The sequence below is a fragment of the Zootoca vivipara genome, chromosome 16 (assembly GCF_963506605.1).
Source record: "Zootoca vivipara chromosome 16, rZooViv1.1, whole genome shotgun sequence".
NCBI lineage: Eukaryota > Metazoa > Chordata > Lepidosauria > Squamata > Lacertidae > Zootoca > Zootoca vivipara.
This window is the reverse complement of record NC_083291.1, coordinates 23,566,845-23,585,319: the sequence shown is the minus strand read 5'-3', so window position 1 is coordinate 23,585,319 and position 18,475 is coordinate 23,566,845. Positions and strand designations below refer to the sequence as shown.

Sequence of the window (18,475 nt, the reverse complement as noted above, 5' to 3'; positions counted from 1 at the left end):
CGGCTGCAGCAAAGGCGGGAGAGGGGAGGGGGAGCCTGGTTTGGAGGAAGCGGGGTTGCCAATGTCTTTGCAGCCCGGCCACGTTCCCTTACAGTAGTTGCGATGTTGTTTCTAAGTAGCCTCGGGGGCTCAGGCTCGTCACGTGTGCACAGGGAACCCCCACCCCTGGAAAACTCACTTCTATTATAGGACAGGCACACGGGCGTAGCCGGGAAGGGGGCAGCTGCCCCCCCCCCGCAATCAAGTAAATAAATAAAAATACCTAACTCAGTGTAGAAATTGTAGAAAGGTTCTGAGATTTTTATCATGTACAATGTATAATGCAAGGGCGTACCCACCACGGGGCAAGTTAGGGCAGCTGCCCTACTCTAGAAGCCAGCGCCCCCCCCAAGCTAAAAAGAAAGAAGAAATCTCAATGCAAAAAGCGGGGCCCGCGGCCCCAGCCAGAAAGAAACAGACCAGCCCATGAGATAAGAATCCAACGTCTCTGTTCAAACCAGGTCTTTCCATGGTTTTAAGCTTGGTGATAAGTTGCAATTCAGCAACTTCTCTTTCCAGTCTATTTCTGAAATTCTTTTGTAGACCAGTGTTTCCCAAACTTGCGTTGCCAGCTGTTTTCAGACTACAGCCCCCATCATCCCTAGTTAGCAGGACCAGTGGTCAGGGATGATGGGAATTGTAGTCTGAAAACAGTTGGAGACCCAAGTTTGGGAAACACTATGCTAGACAGAGCCAGACAGAGGATAATGCACTGGGCAATAGATAAAAGTCATAATATAAGTATGGAAGCATGGGAACGATTGTGGGATATAAAATTTACAGCATGTTATGGTCTAAGAGAAAATTATATGAAAATGATACATCGTTGGTATCTAGCACCGAGTAAACTGGCAAAAATGTATACAGTGGTACCTCCAGTTGCGCACAGGATCCGTTCCAGAGCTCCAGTTGGATCCCGAGGTGTGTGTTTCCAGAGGTGCTGCTTCTGCACATGTGCACGGCACATTTTAACGGTTATGTGCATGCATGCGGCGCGTAAAGCGCTTCTGCGCATGCACACAGGGCGAAACCTGGGGAAATACTTCCAGGTTTGCTGTGCATGTATCCTGAAGGATATGTAACTGGAGGTGAATGTAAGTAGAGGTACCACTGTAAATCTAAATTGAACAAGTGTTGGAAATGTAAAGAGAAAGAAGGTTCTTTTTATCATATGTGGCAGTCTTGTTGTAAGGTTACTGGGAAATTATATACAAATAATTGAAAAGGATGTTCAAAATAACTTTTATTTTAAAAAAACGCAAAAGCTTTTCTTTTGGGAATTATAGGGACAGAACTACCTTAATTGTATAGAAATTTATTTATTTATGTATGCTACTACAGCAACAAGAATGCTACTTGCCCAAAAGTGGAAAGAAGCAGAAATCTCAGTAAAGGAAGAATGGATACATAAACTTATGGAATATGCAAAAATGGCGAAACTTATCGGAAGATAGTCATTGTTTGGATGGGGGGCTTTTATCTATTTCCGCAGTTACACAATAATTCAATCAATCAATCAATCTGTAGCTGAACTGGGTTCCACACAGTCACAAAAGCAGCTTAACCGAAAAAGCCTCAAAAGCAAAAACATGAAATAAATAGCAAAAACAAAAGCGCTAAACTTAATCCATTCCAGAAGTCTGTTTGACTTCCAAAATGTTCGAAAACCAAGGCACAGCTTCTGATTGGTGCAGGCGCCCCGGAAACAATAGCTGACAACCACATTGGGCATTCGGCTTCCGAAAAAGGTTTGAAAACTGGAACACTTAGGTACTTCCGGGTTTTCGGCATTTGGGAACCAAGGCGTTTGAGTACCAAGGCATTTGATAACCAAGGTACCACTGTATATGCAAACAGGCCTGGCAGCCTAATACTGGGCTTGCATCTCATGTGAAAAAGCCATTGAAGCGATGGATCCCTGTAAACCAAAAATGGGAAACCTGTGGCCTTCTAGGTGAATGTTCGACAACAGCACCTATCAACCCTAACCATTGGCCATTATACTGGTCATCCTTGCTGTGCAGGCATCGATTGTAGAGACCAATCCAACAGCACATATAGCATTTGTAACATAAGAATAAAAAGGTAGATCCATATTGCAAGATGCTTATAATCTACATATAGAATGTCAAGAGGTATACAGGTTTAATAAACAATAATAATTGATCTGTCTGGCACAGTAATTTATACTCTGCCTGGTTGAGAATCAAGCAGATAGTTTTCCTCAATCCCCTTTATTTAAAACATTTCTGTCTTGCCCTTTAGCCCCACACAGGCCCATAAACGTGGCTCACAATCGTAAATAAAAATACAGCATGTCCCCCCAAAAAAACAAAAGAGGATAAATCTGAGACAATTAAAAATATACAGTGTCAGGGGTAAAAAAAAACAAAAAACCAAATTAAAGCAAAAAAGGTGTCATGTTGACCCGAAAAACCATAAAAGCAGCACCCCCATATGTTTTCCCCATCCTCCAGATGTTTTTGGACTACAATTCCCATCAGCCTCAGCTATCATAGGCAATGTTCCCTGCACCCCAGTATCTGTTGCCTGAGGCAGCCGCCTCATTACCCCTAATCGTAGAGCCAGAATTCCTAGTGATGTCGAGCAACTGACCTTGGACCTTCCTTGCAGAGGACAATTGCTCTGTCTCTCTTATACAGCTGAAGTTCGATAGACTGCATGGTAGGCAACTTTTAAAGACTAATATTTATTGCAATATGGCTTTCATGGCTCATGCCACATTTAATCAGTTATATCTATTCCCTAATCCCTACTGCATCCTGAGAACACTAAACACTGCGGCTCCAAAACTGGGGAGGTGCCATAACTTGGTGGGAATGCATCTGTTTTGCATGAAAAAGGTCCCAGATTCAGTCTCCAGCATATCTAGGTAGGGCTGGGAAATACTCCCTGTTTTAAACCCCGGAGAGCTACTGGCAGCAGTGAGAAAGATGAACTAACAGTCTGGGTCTGTTCAGGGCAGGTTCCGATGTTCCTATGAAATGTGGTAAAAGGTAAAGGGACCCCTGACCATTAGGTCCAGCTGTGACCGACTCTGGGGTTGTGGCGCTCATCTCGCGTTATTGGCTGAGGGAGCCGGAGTACAGCTTCCAGGTCATGTGGCCAGCATGACAAAGCCACTTCTGGCGAACCAGAGCAGCACACGGAAACACTGTTTACCTTCCCACTGTAGCGGTACCTATTTATCTACTTGCAATTTGACGTGCTTTCGAACTGCTAGATTTGCAGGAGCTGGGACCGAGCAACAGGAGCTCACCCCATCACGGGGATTTGAACAGTCGACCTTCTGATCGGCAAGCCCTAGGCACTGTGGTTGAACCCACAGTGCCACCCACGTCCCATGAAATGTGGGCACCAGTGCAAATTGTGAAACGTAGAGGCTTAGCCACCAGATGGCAGCAGAACCTCATTGCCTTTATTTATCAGCATTGATTACGGTAAGTGAGATGATGTTGTTTAGTCGTGTCCGACTCTTCGTGACCCCATGGACCATAGCACGCCAGGCACTCCTGTCTTCCACTGCCTCCCGCAAAGTGAGATGTAGGAAGGGATTAATACCTGCAAAACTGGAAATCAAGGTAGCTCTGTCCAAGATGTTATAATCCCTATGTAAGTGCTGATAGAATTGTGGTAGTGAAGTTTGCCAAGAGAAGAATGGCAAAATAAGCTGTTAGAGTCTATGCCGAAATGGCAAAACTGACCGGAAAGCTCAGGAACCAAGAAGACCAAAACTTCCATAAAGAATGGGGGGAAAATATTATTTACTTGAGAGACCACTGTAAGCAGATGAAAACATTAGCAGGATTGCAATGGCACTTGTAATGTAGAAGATATTATGGATAAAAAGGAGAAACATAAAATTTGGATGATGAAAGAATATGCAGTTGAAAAGGTTTATAATAGGACACAATGGAGGGGAATGTGGGAAGTCTGGAGATTCAGAGAAATCTCAAAATATGGATATGTATTTTGTATTGTTGTAGCTCTGTACTTGTAAAATCAGATACAAATGATTTAAATAAAGAATAAAAATAAAGTTTACCATGATGATGCAATTCTAAAGCAGTAGTTTTCGAACTGTGTTCCGCATGATTATAGGAGTCCACAGAAGTTTACCAGTGGTTACTTAAGTATAGTAGCAGCGGTGTATAACTGAGCTGAAATAAAGCTTTTCAAAATGTCCAATCTTCTCATGCAATGCAGAGCTGCAAGAAAATGTGGGCATGCATTCATTGCAAGGATATTCCTCTGTCAATGGAAATGGCAACAAGTACAAAGAGCACAGCCTTTTCAGTTTTGGCACCAGTATGTTGGAGTGCCCTCCCTCTCATAGTACGTACTGTATGTCCACCTGGCTTCATTTCTTACTTTCCTTTAGGTGAGCAGTAAATATGGTTTTGTTTCAAGAGGCATTTGGCCCTACTGCTTTGCAAATGGAATTGAGTGGCTTGAACTTGCAACAGTAGCATTCTACAGTGTCATATTTTTTTTGTAGATCCCACTTTCGCCTGATAAAACTAAATTACAGTAACTGTCTTTGGGGCAGGACTTTGTACTTGCAGTTTGTACTTACTGCCTTTTGCGCATGGAAGTACATTCTAGTTTTTCCAGTTTTACAAGTTAAAGCGTGGGGGTGGGGAATAACCGTTGTGGTCACTGCACCATCAACAAATAGCAGCAGAGTAAAAAACAACAACCCCAAACTGGTTAACCTTCCTTTTTATGTTTGTTACAATCATTTCCAGTGTGTTCGTAGCCGTTGCTTTGAACAACTTTCAGTTTGTTAGCTGATCTGCATATAATTATGGCAAGGCATGGTATAAATAACATAAATATAATCAGTGCTATTTTCTTTTTAAAATGTTTAGAGGTACTCTCATTTTGATTCAAGAAAATCACCATTTTACAACAACAATCTTTATTACGGTCCATAGACCCATCAATTCGTTACCAAGCGATACACAGCTGGGACACCCCGCCCTCAAACCACTCAGACATCTTACTCAAATTCAGAATAGGAAACATTAGTTCTTGTGACCACCGATAAAAACTTTGCCACTGCTAGTGTTCTGGCATTTGACCTGTCTTCCAATAGGAACCTGATATAGAAATCCTCTGATTTTCCTGGGAGCAAGGCTAGCGGGGTGAAATCACTTCAGCCCTAGCTTGCTCAAACTTCCCACAGTGCAGCACAATGTGTTTTATAGAATCTACATCATGGGTGCACGAGCACAGTCTTTCCTGGTAGGGTACTCCTCTCATCCTGCCCTCCAGCACTGCAGAGGGGAAAACATTCAGTCTTGCTTTTGTGAACAGCCTTCGGTAGTTTGGCACTGTCAAGTTTTGAATATAGGCTGCTGGCTTAAAGACATGCCCATATTGTACTCCTACTGCCAATGGACTGCAGATCGCAAGTGATTGATGTCGTAGATCACTGTGTGAATTATCCCAAGAAAATCACCATTTTATAGTTCGACTTGGGGGAAATAAATACGGTAAATGGTCAAAAGTACAAAGATTCAGAAAATGTTTAGGGGTATGCGTACCCATGCGTACCCCCAGAAAAAAAGCACTGAATATAATAAATAAATACATATTAATACCTTGGAAAAGAATATTTTAGACGTCACAGACAAAAAACAAAGAAACAGGCAGAACAAGGTCATTTGAGTAGTCTGTGAGGCTTTGGGAATTATTCTTTGCATTACAATTTTTCGTCTTCAGTTTGACTGCTCCAGAAATGCTTTATAACAAAAAAAGACTGTTTATCGGAGAATATCTGGTGCTTAAACTTATTTGCTGCTAGTTTCAGTCTTTCTGCAGACAGTGGACTAATTTAGATTTGGAACTGTGCCTTGTTTAAACAGTCTCTGGTTGTAAAGACAAGCAGGAAAGAGAAACAACAATGGAGATTCTGCTCTTGGAAATACCATCCAAAAAAAAGTAGCTATCCTCCTTCTTCTTAGTATTAGTCAGAACTTGCAGAATTGGATCCTGTGCCCCTTGATCTAAAGAAGAGAATGAAAGAAAAACATAATAATGCTTGCATTAGCAATGCTGGAGATTAATTTTAGATAACACACAAGGTTCAGTAGAAGCTAAAGTTCATGCTTATCCTCTAGAACATCAAGTAATAAAATATTTCACTTCTTAACTCTTCACTCTCCTCAGTAGGGAGTAAACTGAGTTGGCAACACAGACTTTACAGAAGTGGAAACAAAATAAAAAAATTCCTTCCAGTAGCACCTTAGAGACCAACTAAAGCTCATACCAATGGCAAACTTAGTTGGTCTCTAAGGTGCTACTGGAAGGAATTTTTTTATTTTGTTTCGACTACGTCAGACCAACACAGCTACCTACCTGTAACTAGAACCATGGAAGGTTTACAGAAGTGAAATACTGTACCAATGCAGTAATTCAATTGGTTGTTGTTTTTTAAATGGGCCTTTTTTGTCAGAAAAGGTGACAGAGGGATAAATATTTGTGCCCCACCCAATTTTTGTTTGATGCATTTCACATTATCATCGCTATCTGTGTAAACGGGCTGCCCACTGCTATGGGGGGAATCTCTGTAAACAATAATATCTCATTTTGTGTGTGTGTGTGTGTGTGTGTGTGAGAGAGAGAGAGAGAGAGAGAGAGAGAGAGAAACAGAGACAAAGACAGACACACACACAGAGAGAGAGAGAGACAGACAGAAACCTCACAAAGTTGCTGCAGCTGCATAATGCTGCAGAACAATTGCTGACAGCAGTGAGACCTTGTCAGCATATACCGGTAACAGCTGCACTCACTCTGCACCGGTTGTTAGTTTGCTACTGGGGCAAGTTCAAGGTGTTACTACCGTGTTTCCCCCTTTTTAATACGTAGTCATAAAGTAAGCCAGGGCAGCAATTTTAAGCATTTGCGAAAGATAAGACATACCCCGAAAATAAGACATAGTGTATCTCCATGCCTGCAGCAGCGCGGGCGGAGAGCTGAGCCAGCGGTCGGGTCTCTGCTTGGACCGGCCGAGGAGGCCTACCAGCCCGCAGCCCGCATCTCGGAGCGCGCGGCATCGCCAGTAACAAGACTCGGCCGGCCAGGCAGCGCGCGCACCCTTCCCCCCACAGAGTGCACGAGCCACCAATAGCCGCGTCGCTTTCAGCATCCTCCACCCGCACCTCCAAGGCGCATGGGATCGTTCGCACTCCCGCGGGAAGAGCTGGAGGGGGCGGGGTGTTGGTGTGTAAAGAGCCTTAGCTTCACCATGCACAGCGTTCTGTGAATTGTAGTTTCTAGCCCAGCAGCTCGGAGCACCCAGGAGCACCGGAGCCAGCGGCCCTGCCTCTGCCTGGCCGAGGAGGCCTGCTGTTCCGCCGCCCAGAACCGGCTGCTGGAGCGCACGGAGCGCCCAGCAGCCCCGGAGTCAGCGGCCTCACCTGCACCCGGCTGCCGCCCGGAACCGGCTGCTGGAGCGCGCGGAGCGCCCAGCAGCCCCGGAGCCGAGCGCCAGAGCCAGCGGCCTCGCCTCCACCCGGCCGCCGCCGTCCCGCCGCCTGGAAACAGCTGCTGGAGCGTGCGGAGCGCCCAGCTGCTCAAAGCGCCCAGCAGCGCTCAGACAGCCCAGCAGCATGGCACGCAGTGCCCCGAGCCAGCAGCCTGGCCCGGCCGAGAAGACCTTAAGGTGCTGTAAAAACCGTAATACCGTAAAAAAAAAAGACATGCCACCAAAAATAAGCCACCCTGTGGTTTTTTGAGAAAAAAAAGCAATAAGACGGTGTCTTAAAATGTGGGAAACATGGTATTAGCATATGAAACCCTTAACAACTTGGGACCAGTTTACCTATGAGATCTCCTTACCTCACAAGTGCCAGCTGAGAATTGGCACCACTACAGGTGACATAAATCCCCATTCCACATTTGTAAGAACTTGATCGTTCAGTGTTGCAACACCTGCACTCTGCCCGTTGAGATTAAGCAGGCATGCTTGCTGCACTCTTTTCAGCACCTGCCCCAAACATTCCTGTTTCAGACAAGCCTATGCAGCCAGATGCTTAGTAAAGTCAAAGTAACTTTTAATCTGTTACAGTATTTTAACTTCTGTATGTTTTAAAAGGGGCATGTGGGGTGTTATGGAAGGGGTAGTGGGGGACACATAATGCTCCTCCTGGGATAGTTGGTCCACCTTTGGCCCTCATCCTGCACTCAGATCTCACCCGTGGCTCCTAGAAGCTGCCAGCATGTGATAGCAGCTACCGTTTTTCTCTGAAAAAAAAAGACACCGTCTCATATTTATTTTTCCTTAAAAAAACCCACACACTATGGCTTATTTTCAAGGGATGTCTTACTTTTTCCCTCCTCCTCCTCCTGCCGCGGCCGGCATTGCTGCTGCGCCTATCACTATGTCTTATTTTCGGGGTATGGCTTATATTCCTTGAATGCTTAAAAATCCTGCTATGGCTTATTTTATGACTACGTCTTAAAATAGGGGGAACCGGGTACACCCCAGCAAACGGCATGGACTCTCAGGCTCTGGCAGATTGAGCGGATGAAACTCATAGTGTGTCCAATGGTCAAGAAGGTTTATGCACCTGCTGTAGAGGGAAGCGAGGGGCAGATGGGGTTGTCAACCTGGGAAGGTAGCTCACTTAGGAGATGGAAAACCCTGATCCTAAATCTCTCCTGCCTTGTGGGATATTTTGGGGAGAAGAAAAGGCTCAGGAGTAAACCCTGTACAAATCCGGAGTGGAGTCCCTAAGACGATCGGATGGCACCTTGTACAACTCCTTGCAGTAACTGGTGCCAAACATTTTGCTCTGCTTTCCTTTGGACCACAACAGGCCAAGAAGGGGGGGGGGTCATGTCGTCTGAGCAGCCCAAGTCCTCCATACACACTACCCAGGGACACAGGTGGCACTATGGTCTAAACCACTGACCCTCTTGGACTTGCTGATCAGAAGATCAGCAGTTCGAATCCCTGCAACGGAATGAGCTCCCGTTGCTCTGTCCCAGCTCCTGCCAACCTAAAAGTTTGAAAGCACGCCAATGCAAGTAGATAAATAGGTACCGCTGTGGCGGAAAGGTAAACGGCGTTTCCATACGTTCTGGTTTCTGTCACAGTGTCCCGTTGAACCAGAAGTGGTCTAGTCATGCTGGCCGCATGACCTGGAAAGCTGTCTGTGGATAAATGCCGGCTCCCTCGGCCTGAAAGCAAGATGAGCACCGCAACCCCATAGTCGCCTTTGACTGGACTTAACCGTCCAGAGGTCCTTTACCTTTACACACTGCCCAGGCTTGCACCTCGGAAGGACACTTAGGTGCTGCTATCACAGCAGTTTGACTCCATTGTCTCTCGAGGACAGATGCCAACATGTTTTAAAAGAAGAGTTCTGGGGAAAGAGAAGCGGGAAGAGAGAAAGGTGGTTTAGGACAGGCAGTAGAAATTCATTCTTTTGCATAGTATATGAACAAAACGTTTGCATCAGCGTCACATTAACAGGTACTTTATTTTCCATATTGCCTGCAGCAGTGATTTTTTTGAGTGATTCTGTGACTTGAAAGCTTCGAAGAGGAATTTTTTAACAGAAACGTATATTTAAAAAGCTGGGTTCTGAATTTTCCTTTTCCTTTTTTTGTGTAAACCGCTTTCGGGCTGCTTGGTGTTAAGAAAACCGCAACCAAGCGGCTTACAGATCTCACGAAGTAAATAAACACATAAAGTTGCCCTGTTTGAACAACCGGAAGGGGGCGCTCGTTTGAATCCATCTCCGCTCAAAGAGAGCCGCCCATCGAAAAAGCGCATGCGCTCTCCGAGGGGGAGTGACAGAGGAGGTGCCTGTCACGTGAACGCCGTCCTCCTCCTCCTCCTGACGTCACGCGTCTTTTGCGTCAGGGCGTGGCGAGGGTCCTGCTCCCCGGCCGGTTCCCGCGGGGCTGCCGCTGTCAGAGCAGTTGCCGAGAGCTAGAGCGTTCCGCGCGGCGCTCCTTTGCGCGCGGGGCCGGGCCGGGCTATTGGGGCGTGCGCGCGCGTGCACGGGAGCCCGCGCGTTTAGGGGCATCCTTTCGCTGCCATGTAGCCCCTGCGGGTGAGTGAGTGTGGAGTCAGCTGGAATCGGGGGTAGGAGTGGCTAGTGGTTGGAGGAGGAGGGCGAGATTGAGAGGCGAGCGGGACCCGGGCCGGGCCTTCCTCCTCCTGCAGGTGGCTGCCTGCTGACCTCGGGCAAGGGTAAGGCCAAGGCCCTTCCGGACCGCTGCAAGGCGGGGTTCTCTTGCTTTCCTGCCGCCTTCCTTTCGCGGTCTTGCTTTCCTCCTTGGCCTCGTCTCCTTGTTGCTGGAGGTGCTTTTCTTTGCCATTATTGGGGAGGAGAGGTCGGGCTCCTGTTTTGCTTGGAAAGGCAGGGACAGGGCTGGTGAAATAATAATAATAATAATAATAATAATAATAATAATAATAATAAATAATAATAATAATAATAATAATATTTTGCTTTGAAAGGCGCAGGGGCAGGGCTGGTGAAATAATAATGTTTCGTTTTGGAAGGCATGGGCAGAGCTGGCATAATAATAATAATAATAATAATAATAATAATAATAATAATAATAAATGTTTTGCTTTGAAAGGTGCAGGGGCAGGGCTGGCGAAATACTACTATTACTAATAATAATTATAGGAGGCAGCACTGCCTCAAAAGTGTGGGAACACCCCCCAAACCACTCCCCCCCAATATTTTTGTGTACAAAGGAGACTAGTTCCATAAGGGATATTTCCTGTGTTTGTTATGATAGGTATGTCTTAGCAATACATATAATACATTGGGGGGGGGGACCTCAAAGAGAAATATTTTTATTCCCAAATGAATTTGTAAAGGATTTCCTTCCTGCCATCTTGCAGGGCTAAGGCTGCTTGGTAGGCATAAAGAAGCTGGCAAAAGAACTTTGGTTGAGGGTGTGGGGGGTGGGGAGGAGAAACAAAATATATATGCACGGGAATGGGGGGTTTTCAATACAATGACTAACCAGTACTCACATTCGCTTTTCAGCAGGTGAGTCATAAGGACCAGACATGCAAAATCTTATATACGTCTGCAAAAAACAACAACCAAACACCAGCACAGAAGGCATTGGCTTTCCACACCAGCGCTAAAAAGGATCACAAATGCAAATCTTTCCACAAAAGTAGTTGGTCAGATTTTTCTGCCTTCCGCAGAGCAGCTCAGTTCTTCACAAACCAGCCAGACTGTGTGCACAGTTCAAAGCACATTTCCCCTCCCCCAAAAATAATTCTGGGCACTGTAGTTTGTAGAGGGTTGCTGAGAATTGTAACTCTGTCAAGAGTAAACTACAGGTCCCAGACTTCTTTGAATATGCTTTAAAGGTCTAGTGCAAGTATCCCCAAACTTTGGCCCTCCAGATGTTTTGGACTACAATTCCCATCTTCCCCGACCACTGGTCCTGTTAGCTAGGGATCATGGGAGTTGTAGGCCAAAACATCTGGAGGGCCGCAGTTTGGGGATGCCTGGTCTAGTGTATATGAAGCCTCATCACCAAAGGATGAAAAGAGGGGTTTGGAGCAAAACCGCTGGGTTCCCTCCCCACTTCAGAAGAGGGGAAAGAGAACAGCTGTAGGGCCACTTGTCAGGAGGAGGGCAGAGGCTGGGGCAGCGGTTGGCAAGGAAAGATTCCTGCATTGCAAGGGGTTGGACTACATGACCGCCATGGTCCCTACAAGCCTGTGATTCTGCAATGCAGATTTGTTATTGACTGTTACAGTTTAAACATTGAAAAAGAATGAGTAATGGATTTGGAGGAGCTGCTTAAAAGGAAAATGCTGTTGGTTTAAATAAAAATGGCGAAACATTGGAGCTTTTCCTGGCCTAGGCCCCAACTCTTTTAACCAGATGCAAATGCTTGATTGCCATGACAGCTATGTGGGTAGACTCTTGCAGATGAGAAAAATTCCTCAGATAGTAAACGAACTTTGCGCTGGTTGCTGGAAATATATTAATGTAGCCGCCAGCTGAACCACCTTGGGGATACAGTTCTGTAAGTGGGCTGTCGGGTGGGGGGAGGCCCTCTCTCTGGTTTCTAACCACTTCATCTCAGTTGACAGAAGGGCCTCTTCAGATGATTATAATGCAAGGACAGATTGATGTGGAAGCAGAGATTCTTCCAGGTACCCAAGCCTCAAGTTATGTTGTATTGGATAATCTTGCTACTAGCCTGTGCAGTAGAGTAGAGCAGCTTGGACCAGCCATCTCTCCCTTTCCCAATTGCCACTCTAGATATTGCCCAAAAAGTACACAAACATTCCCAGTGCTTCTCTTTTTAACATGGCCAAGTTTAAGTCCCTTCCTTCTTTGTGAAAGTGATTATTTGGAGAAAGTTGTTTACCTAGAGCTCTGCAAGAAGAAAGTAAGAAAATGAAACTGTTTGGGAACTATGGTGAAACTTGGAAGCAATTTATCTGTTTGCTGAGCTGAGTGAAGTGCGAGTAGATAAAAGAAGATAGCAAGCAGTAAGAAAGGGAACTAGGCTTCCAGGGTTCTGTTTTTCTTTTTGAAGAGAATGGTTTGCATTATACATGTTTTCTGTCCATGGCAGACTTAACTTTTCTTTCCAGTTACCTTCTGTAATTAAATGCACTATGAATTTTATGATAATGGTCCCTGCCAGAGAAACCTTAAATTAACTTTGCATGGACCTAAGGCCGTGTGTGAAATGCAGGCATTAAATTCCATCCTGAAAAATCCAGACATGGGGTGTCAGTTGAGATGGGATGAGGTGAAGATTGCATAAGCTGATCAGACTACTAAAAATTACTTTAAACTTTTCTTTGCTGACTTCAATATAAATATGTTCAGGGTGGTTCATACTATCACGGGAAAAATAGTTGGCCCAGACATGTCCATATACCGTGTGTGTGTGTGTGTGTGTGTGTGTGTGTGTGCGTTTTCAAATTTTAACAAATCCATCCAAATTATTTAATACATTTTCCCAAAAAGTAATTAGGTTTCCCACTCCCGTTGCAAGCATATGTCCATTAAATTCCTGGTGTTACTGCTTCATTCTTCTTCTTTAATCACCTTCTCAACCTTCTACTAGTCTTAATCCATTTTCATAGCCAGCTGATTTTGGCTCAGACATGTCCTCAATGCTTTTAATGACAGATGTTCCCCTTTTACTCATGGTGTGTAGGGTAGTTGGGGGTCTTTCGGGGGGGGGGAAATGCGTAGCAAAGTACATAAAACTAAGCTGAGTTATGTACAGCTTTGCTCACTCTTCCTTTTTGTAGGAGAAGAGAACTGTGAAGACAGAACAAGCAGCATGATGGATTCAAAAGACCTTGTCCTGAACAAATCAAAGGCAGACCAAGTCAGTCACCGCATTGTAAAAGTTAGCTCAGGCAAACATTACTTCTGTGGTTATTGTGCAGCCATCACAAATGTCGCAGTCACCTTCCCTGTCCAGAAAGTCCTCTTTCGACAGCAGTTGTATGGTGTACGAACCAGAGATGCAGTACGTCAGCTGCAGAAAGATGGGCTCAGGAATCTGTACCGTGGCATCCTTCCACCGCTGATGCAGAAGAGCACAACCCTGGCAATAATGTTCGGCCTGTATGAGGACTTGTCTTCCGTACTCCTGAAGCACATGAGTGCGCCTGAAATTTTGACCCGGAGCTTGGCAGCCGTGCTCGCTGGGACCACGGAAGCGGTCCTGACTCCCTTCGAGCGCGTTCAGACACTTCTGCAGGACTACAAACATCACGACAAATTTACAAACACTTACCAGGCGTTCAGAGTTCTCCGAGACCATGGGGCCAGGGAATATTACCGGGGGTTAGTGCCTATCCTGCTCCGGAACGGCCCTAGCAATGCTCTCTTCTTCGGTCTCAGAGGACCTATCAAGCAGTGTTTGCCTGAAGCCACAACTTACAGTACTCACTTGATCAATGATTTTATTTGTGGAGGTCTGTTGGGTGCTATGCTGGGGTTCCTCTTTTTCCCACTGAATGTAGTAAAAGCTCGCATGCAGTCACAAATTGGTGGGGAATTCCAGTCTTTTTCCAAGGTTTTCATGAAGATTTGGCTGGAGCGTGACAGGAAACTGACGCACCTCTTCCGAGGCGCCCATCTGAATTATCACCGGTCTCTGATTTCTTGGGGAATAATCAATGCGACATATGAATTCTTGCTCAGATTATTGTGAAAAGTGCTTGCGAAGTTCATTTTCTCAGTTGGGCGCCAGACAAACACAGAACTGTCAATTTCCAGGGAGAAATCAAACACACTAATGATAACACTGAGCTCCAACATAATAGTTTAATCAGTAGGTGAAGATACCAGTTTTGAGCAGTGCCTACTTAGCTCAAAATATAATTGTATTCAGTCCTATGAATGGCCTTTCAATCTGTGGGTGCGAGTGAACTGTACAGCTAGAACAATTGTTTGAAAAGTTTCCTCGGATATGCCTGAAGATGGATTTACCCACGGCATTTGCTCCAGATCACCGTCAACTATTCTCAACACTCCTGGTGATCCAAAGAATGCACTTTGAAGAAATGTGTAATTGGGCGGAAGACTGATATTTAATTTGTCGCTTGGCCCTTTTGGAACAAACAGTGGCATGCTGTAATAAACTCCCAAGATGCTTCAAGTTTCCCCTCCCCCCACTTTTATTTTTTTTAACTCCTTGAGCAGAGACTGCCAAATTTTGAAGAGAAATCCTTTCTCCCAAACCTTAAGGTTCTGTAAAAGTTGTCAAATAGCTTTTGCTAGACTGTTGATACAAATGACACCTTGTCGAGATTTTGTATTAAATTTCAGAAACTGAATTCACTGTAAGCTCAGTGGTGGGAGTATCTGTTTAAAAATAAATAGGTGTGTGTTGGTGGAAAGGTGAGGAAAGTTTTTAAGTGCCCTTCATGTTACACTGCCACCTGACTTGTCAATGTGGTCTTTTGTGTGGCTGTTTATACTATTACGGTAAGTTTTGTTGCAAGTGAATATACTTCTCCAAAGGGTTGCTTTAGGAAGGATGGTGCGAATGACAATTGGTGCAATCCAACCAAAATTATGCATTTCCCCCATTGAATCCCCCCCTCCCCGGTGATATTTAAACTGCTTTAGCTTTTTCTGTAGGTTGTGGTCTATTTGTTGATACTTTCTGCAATTCTGGCATAGCTAATCGGTTTTCGGATCTGAAATGTTACCTGCTGTCACCTAAACTTTGAATGCTCTAGTTAAGCAAGGCTCTATGTCCTTGAATGAAAATGACTCACCCAGGTATTGCAATTTTCAGGCTATTTCACTGTGGTTGAAAAAGGAACTTAAATAGCTCCTTTCACATGCTGCTCAGGCTTGTTTTATGTTGAGAATGTGCCTCATGTATGGCCCCCTCTCCTGTATCTCGTTCAGTATAGAATCAATACAGGTAGGCCCAGTTCATGAGATCTGTCCACTCATTTTACAACAGAGAAGTTGTTGACTCAGGCCTTGCTTCATATATGTATATATAACACGCATCAAGCGTGAGAACTGGCCCATAGTTCAGTACGAAGGACCATGCATGTATGTATGTAAAAAGGACATAAGCTTCTGCAAGCTGATTTTCTGTGTTTATTCAATCATGCTAATAAACATTTCTCCGCACATTGGAATTCAAGTAAAAAGCAAAAGATGAACAGAAGCAACCTAAGAGGTTTCAAGTCAGAGAGGAAAGCATGTCTGAATACCAAAATAATGCTCTTAACAGGTTAGGGGAGGGTGAAATTATTTTGTATAGTTGTTTTTTTGTTTTTTTTAAAATGCAAATAGGAGTTAATATTTTCCTTATTTGTGGTATACAGGAAAGCTTTCGCTAGCTGAATTGATAATCTTCCGAGTGTTTATCCTCAGAGTGAGGTTTTTTAAAAAATGGAACTAATATCTCACTATTGAGATGGTGTTTTTTATATATACTTTATGTTGCCTGTTGTCAACCTGAAAATTGCCCTTCAGCAGCAATTTGTGAACCCACTTATCCTATTTCTCGATTCTTGTACTGTACCAGTGTATGCTGTTTAGCCTCACGGATTGCCAAGCACAAAATGAAAGAATGTTTGATATTTTGAATGTTGTGATTATATGCATTTAAATAAAATGTCTGTTTGAATGTTTAGCTGGTAAAATCTGATTTTACCAGTGTTTTTTTTTATTTTTTTGATGTCTTTCCCTTGATGGAATAAACAAACGTAAATTTATTTGCTGCAATGAAGTAGACTAGCATTTTTCAAACAAATCTTACAAGTTTAGTCCATGTGAGATTAGAAGTATCTTGAACACTTGAAAAAGGAAGGCAATGAAGAATATTACACTTCTTCTCAGACTTCCCTTCTCCCCAATTTATATTGCATTGTTAGAAAACAACTTACTCTTTTGCATATAGATAGCTCTCTGTACACCATTTAAAAAGTATTTCCAGAGCTCTATACAGTAGGCTGTCCCTGGCTGCTCATACTTTGCCAGAAACAAGCATGCTGCCCCGTCCTGTGCGTTTGTTAGTAAATACAGTAAACTGGGGGAGGAGTAGAAATTGGGTGAAAATTGCATAATGTTCACGAGTGAGTTTTGGGGTGCGGAATCCTGTATAACAACATGGCGGAGTAGAGACTATACTGCCATATTTAGGATTACAGTCACAGGAAACATTCTCAGTAATAATAGCCATAGCCATCTGCTGGGCAATAACACAAGTGTTAGGTGCCACTATGGCAATTGTCTGCCTCTTGCCCAGTTCATGGGGTTCAAAGGTGGGCACTGCACAAGCATCTCACTACAGCCTCGCTGAAGTTAGAACAAAGGCCTCGCTCAACAAGGCCTTGGCTACATTCAGCAGGAAGGTTGGTAGTACAATAGCTTTGTAAACAAGCATTTTGGTTTCCCTGCGAATGTCCTGGTCCTCAAACACTCTGCACTCCAATCGGGAGAAAGCTGCACTCGCAGAGCTCAGGCGATGCTGGATTTCATCTTCAAAAGCAACTACAGTACTCTATTCCAAACTTTAAAATGGTAAGCGTAATGCTGGTGTTCAACAAGAGGTTCAAAGACTCTCTCAAGGCAAATGTACAGTATTTGCTTTTCCTTTTACAAATGTATTCACAAAATTCTTCCTCAAAATGTGCAAAAGTATTTCAGTATTGATTGTTCAAGTGTTCACAGAGACTGCATATAACATCCAATAATAGTGATATTTGATAGTTGACATGCAAGAAATAATAGCTGAGGTTATGGCCCTTGGTCTGCTGTGATAATGCTACAGTGGCTTTCATGCTTTTTAAACAACATTTATATCCCACCCATCTGGCTGGGTTTCTGCAGCCACTCTGGGCGGCTAACAGGAAACAAATGGACTCTCACAGGAGATAAACCATTTAAATGTATGGAGCGTAGTTTTCCTCAGTGTTAACTCTTTCCTTCACATCAACAAACTGAGTTATGGGAAAATCAATGTTAAATTCATGAAGTATATATGTGATGTTCTGGTGTTTGTATGTAAATTTTATGCACAAGTATTTAATGAACGTAACATCTCACAAACTAAGGTGTCATGTAGGACCGGGGAGAGTATGACTCTCTTGAGAGATGGTGGTGAGTGATGTTGGGCAGAGACTCAAATGAATTTTGGTCTTCAGCAAATATTTCCGAGTAACATTTTCTACGTTGCTTCCTTTGCAAAGTAACTTGGGTGGGTTTGCCACAGGGGGTCTGTGCAATAGTATGCAGGATTCTGTGGTATGTTCTATGGCGCATACCCATTTCACAGAGTTTTATTCTGTCACAATTTTGAGTGGAGGGTGCCCTCTGGGAAATCCAACTTTCCCACGCTGCTGCTCTTTTTCTGTAATGTACAATTGTGGTCGTCAAGTTGTCTTTCAGAAAAGCTTGTCCATGCTTACTGATAGTTTCACCAAGGTTAAAGGGGGGGGGAACCCTTGCTTTTAAAATATGAATGGTGAAGTTGGTGCAATCGGCAAACTTTGAATATTTGCATTTTTCATTTCTGGTCATTTTGAGCCCATTCAATATCAGTGCAACAAGTTAGTTAGGGCCCATCTCATTGAGCATGACTAGACAGCATCTTAAAAAGCAGAGACATCACCTTGCCTACAAAGGTCTGTATAGTTAAAGCTATGGTTTTCCCAGTAGCGATGTATGGAAGTGAGAGCTGGGCCATAAAGAAGGCTGATCGCCGAAGAATTGATGCTTTTGAATTATGGTGCTGGAGGAGATTCTTGAGAGTCCCATGGACTGCAAGAAGATCGAACCTATCCATTCTTAAGGAAATCAGCCCTGAGTGCTCACTGGAAGGACAGATCGTGAAGCTGAGGCTCCAATACTTTGGCCACCTCATGAGAAGAGAAGAATCCTTGGAAAAGACCCTGATGTTGGGAAAG

At 44.2% G+C, this 18,475-nt stretch overlaps 1 protein-coding gene across 3 annotated transcripts; it reads left to right on the top strand.

Moving 5' to 3' along the window:
• The first annotated feature begins 9,942 nt into the window (after positions 1–9,942).
• Positions 9,943–15,834, top strand: SLC25A51 (solute carrier family 25 member 51). Of its 3 annotated transcripts, XM_035097365.2 has the most exons (3): positions 9,943–10,130; positions 12,148–12,217; positions 13,337–15,834. In XM_035097365.2, the coding sequence occupies exons 2-3, from the start codon at positions 12,169–12,171 to the stop codon at positions 14,248–14,250; spliced, it is 963 nt and encodes a 320-aa protein (XP_034953256.1). In that variant the 5' UTR covers positions 9,943–10,130; positions 12,148–12,168; the 3' UTR covers positions 14,251–15,834. The 3 variants fall into 3 exon arrangements, with proteins under 3 accessions (XP_034953256.1, XP_034953258.1, XP_034953257.1); XM_035097367.2 differs by lacking the exon at positions 12,148–12,217; XM_035097366.2 differs by lacking the exon at positions 12,148–12,217 and having other exon boundaries at positions 9,943–10,270.
• The last annotated feature ends 2,641 nt before the right edge of the window (positions 15,835–18,475 follow it).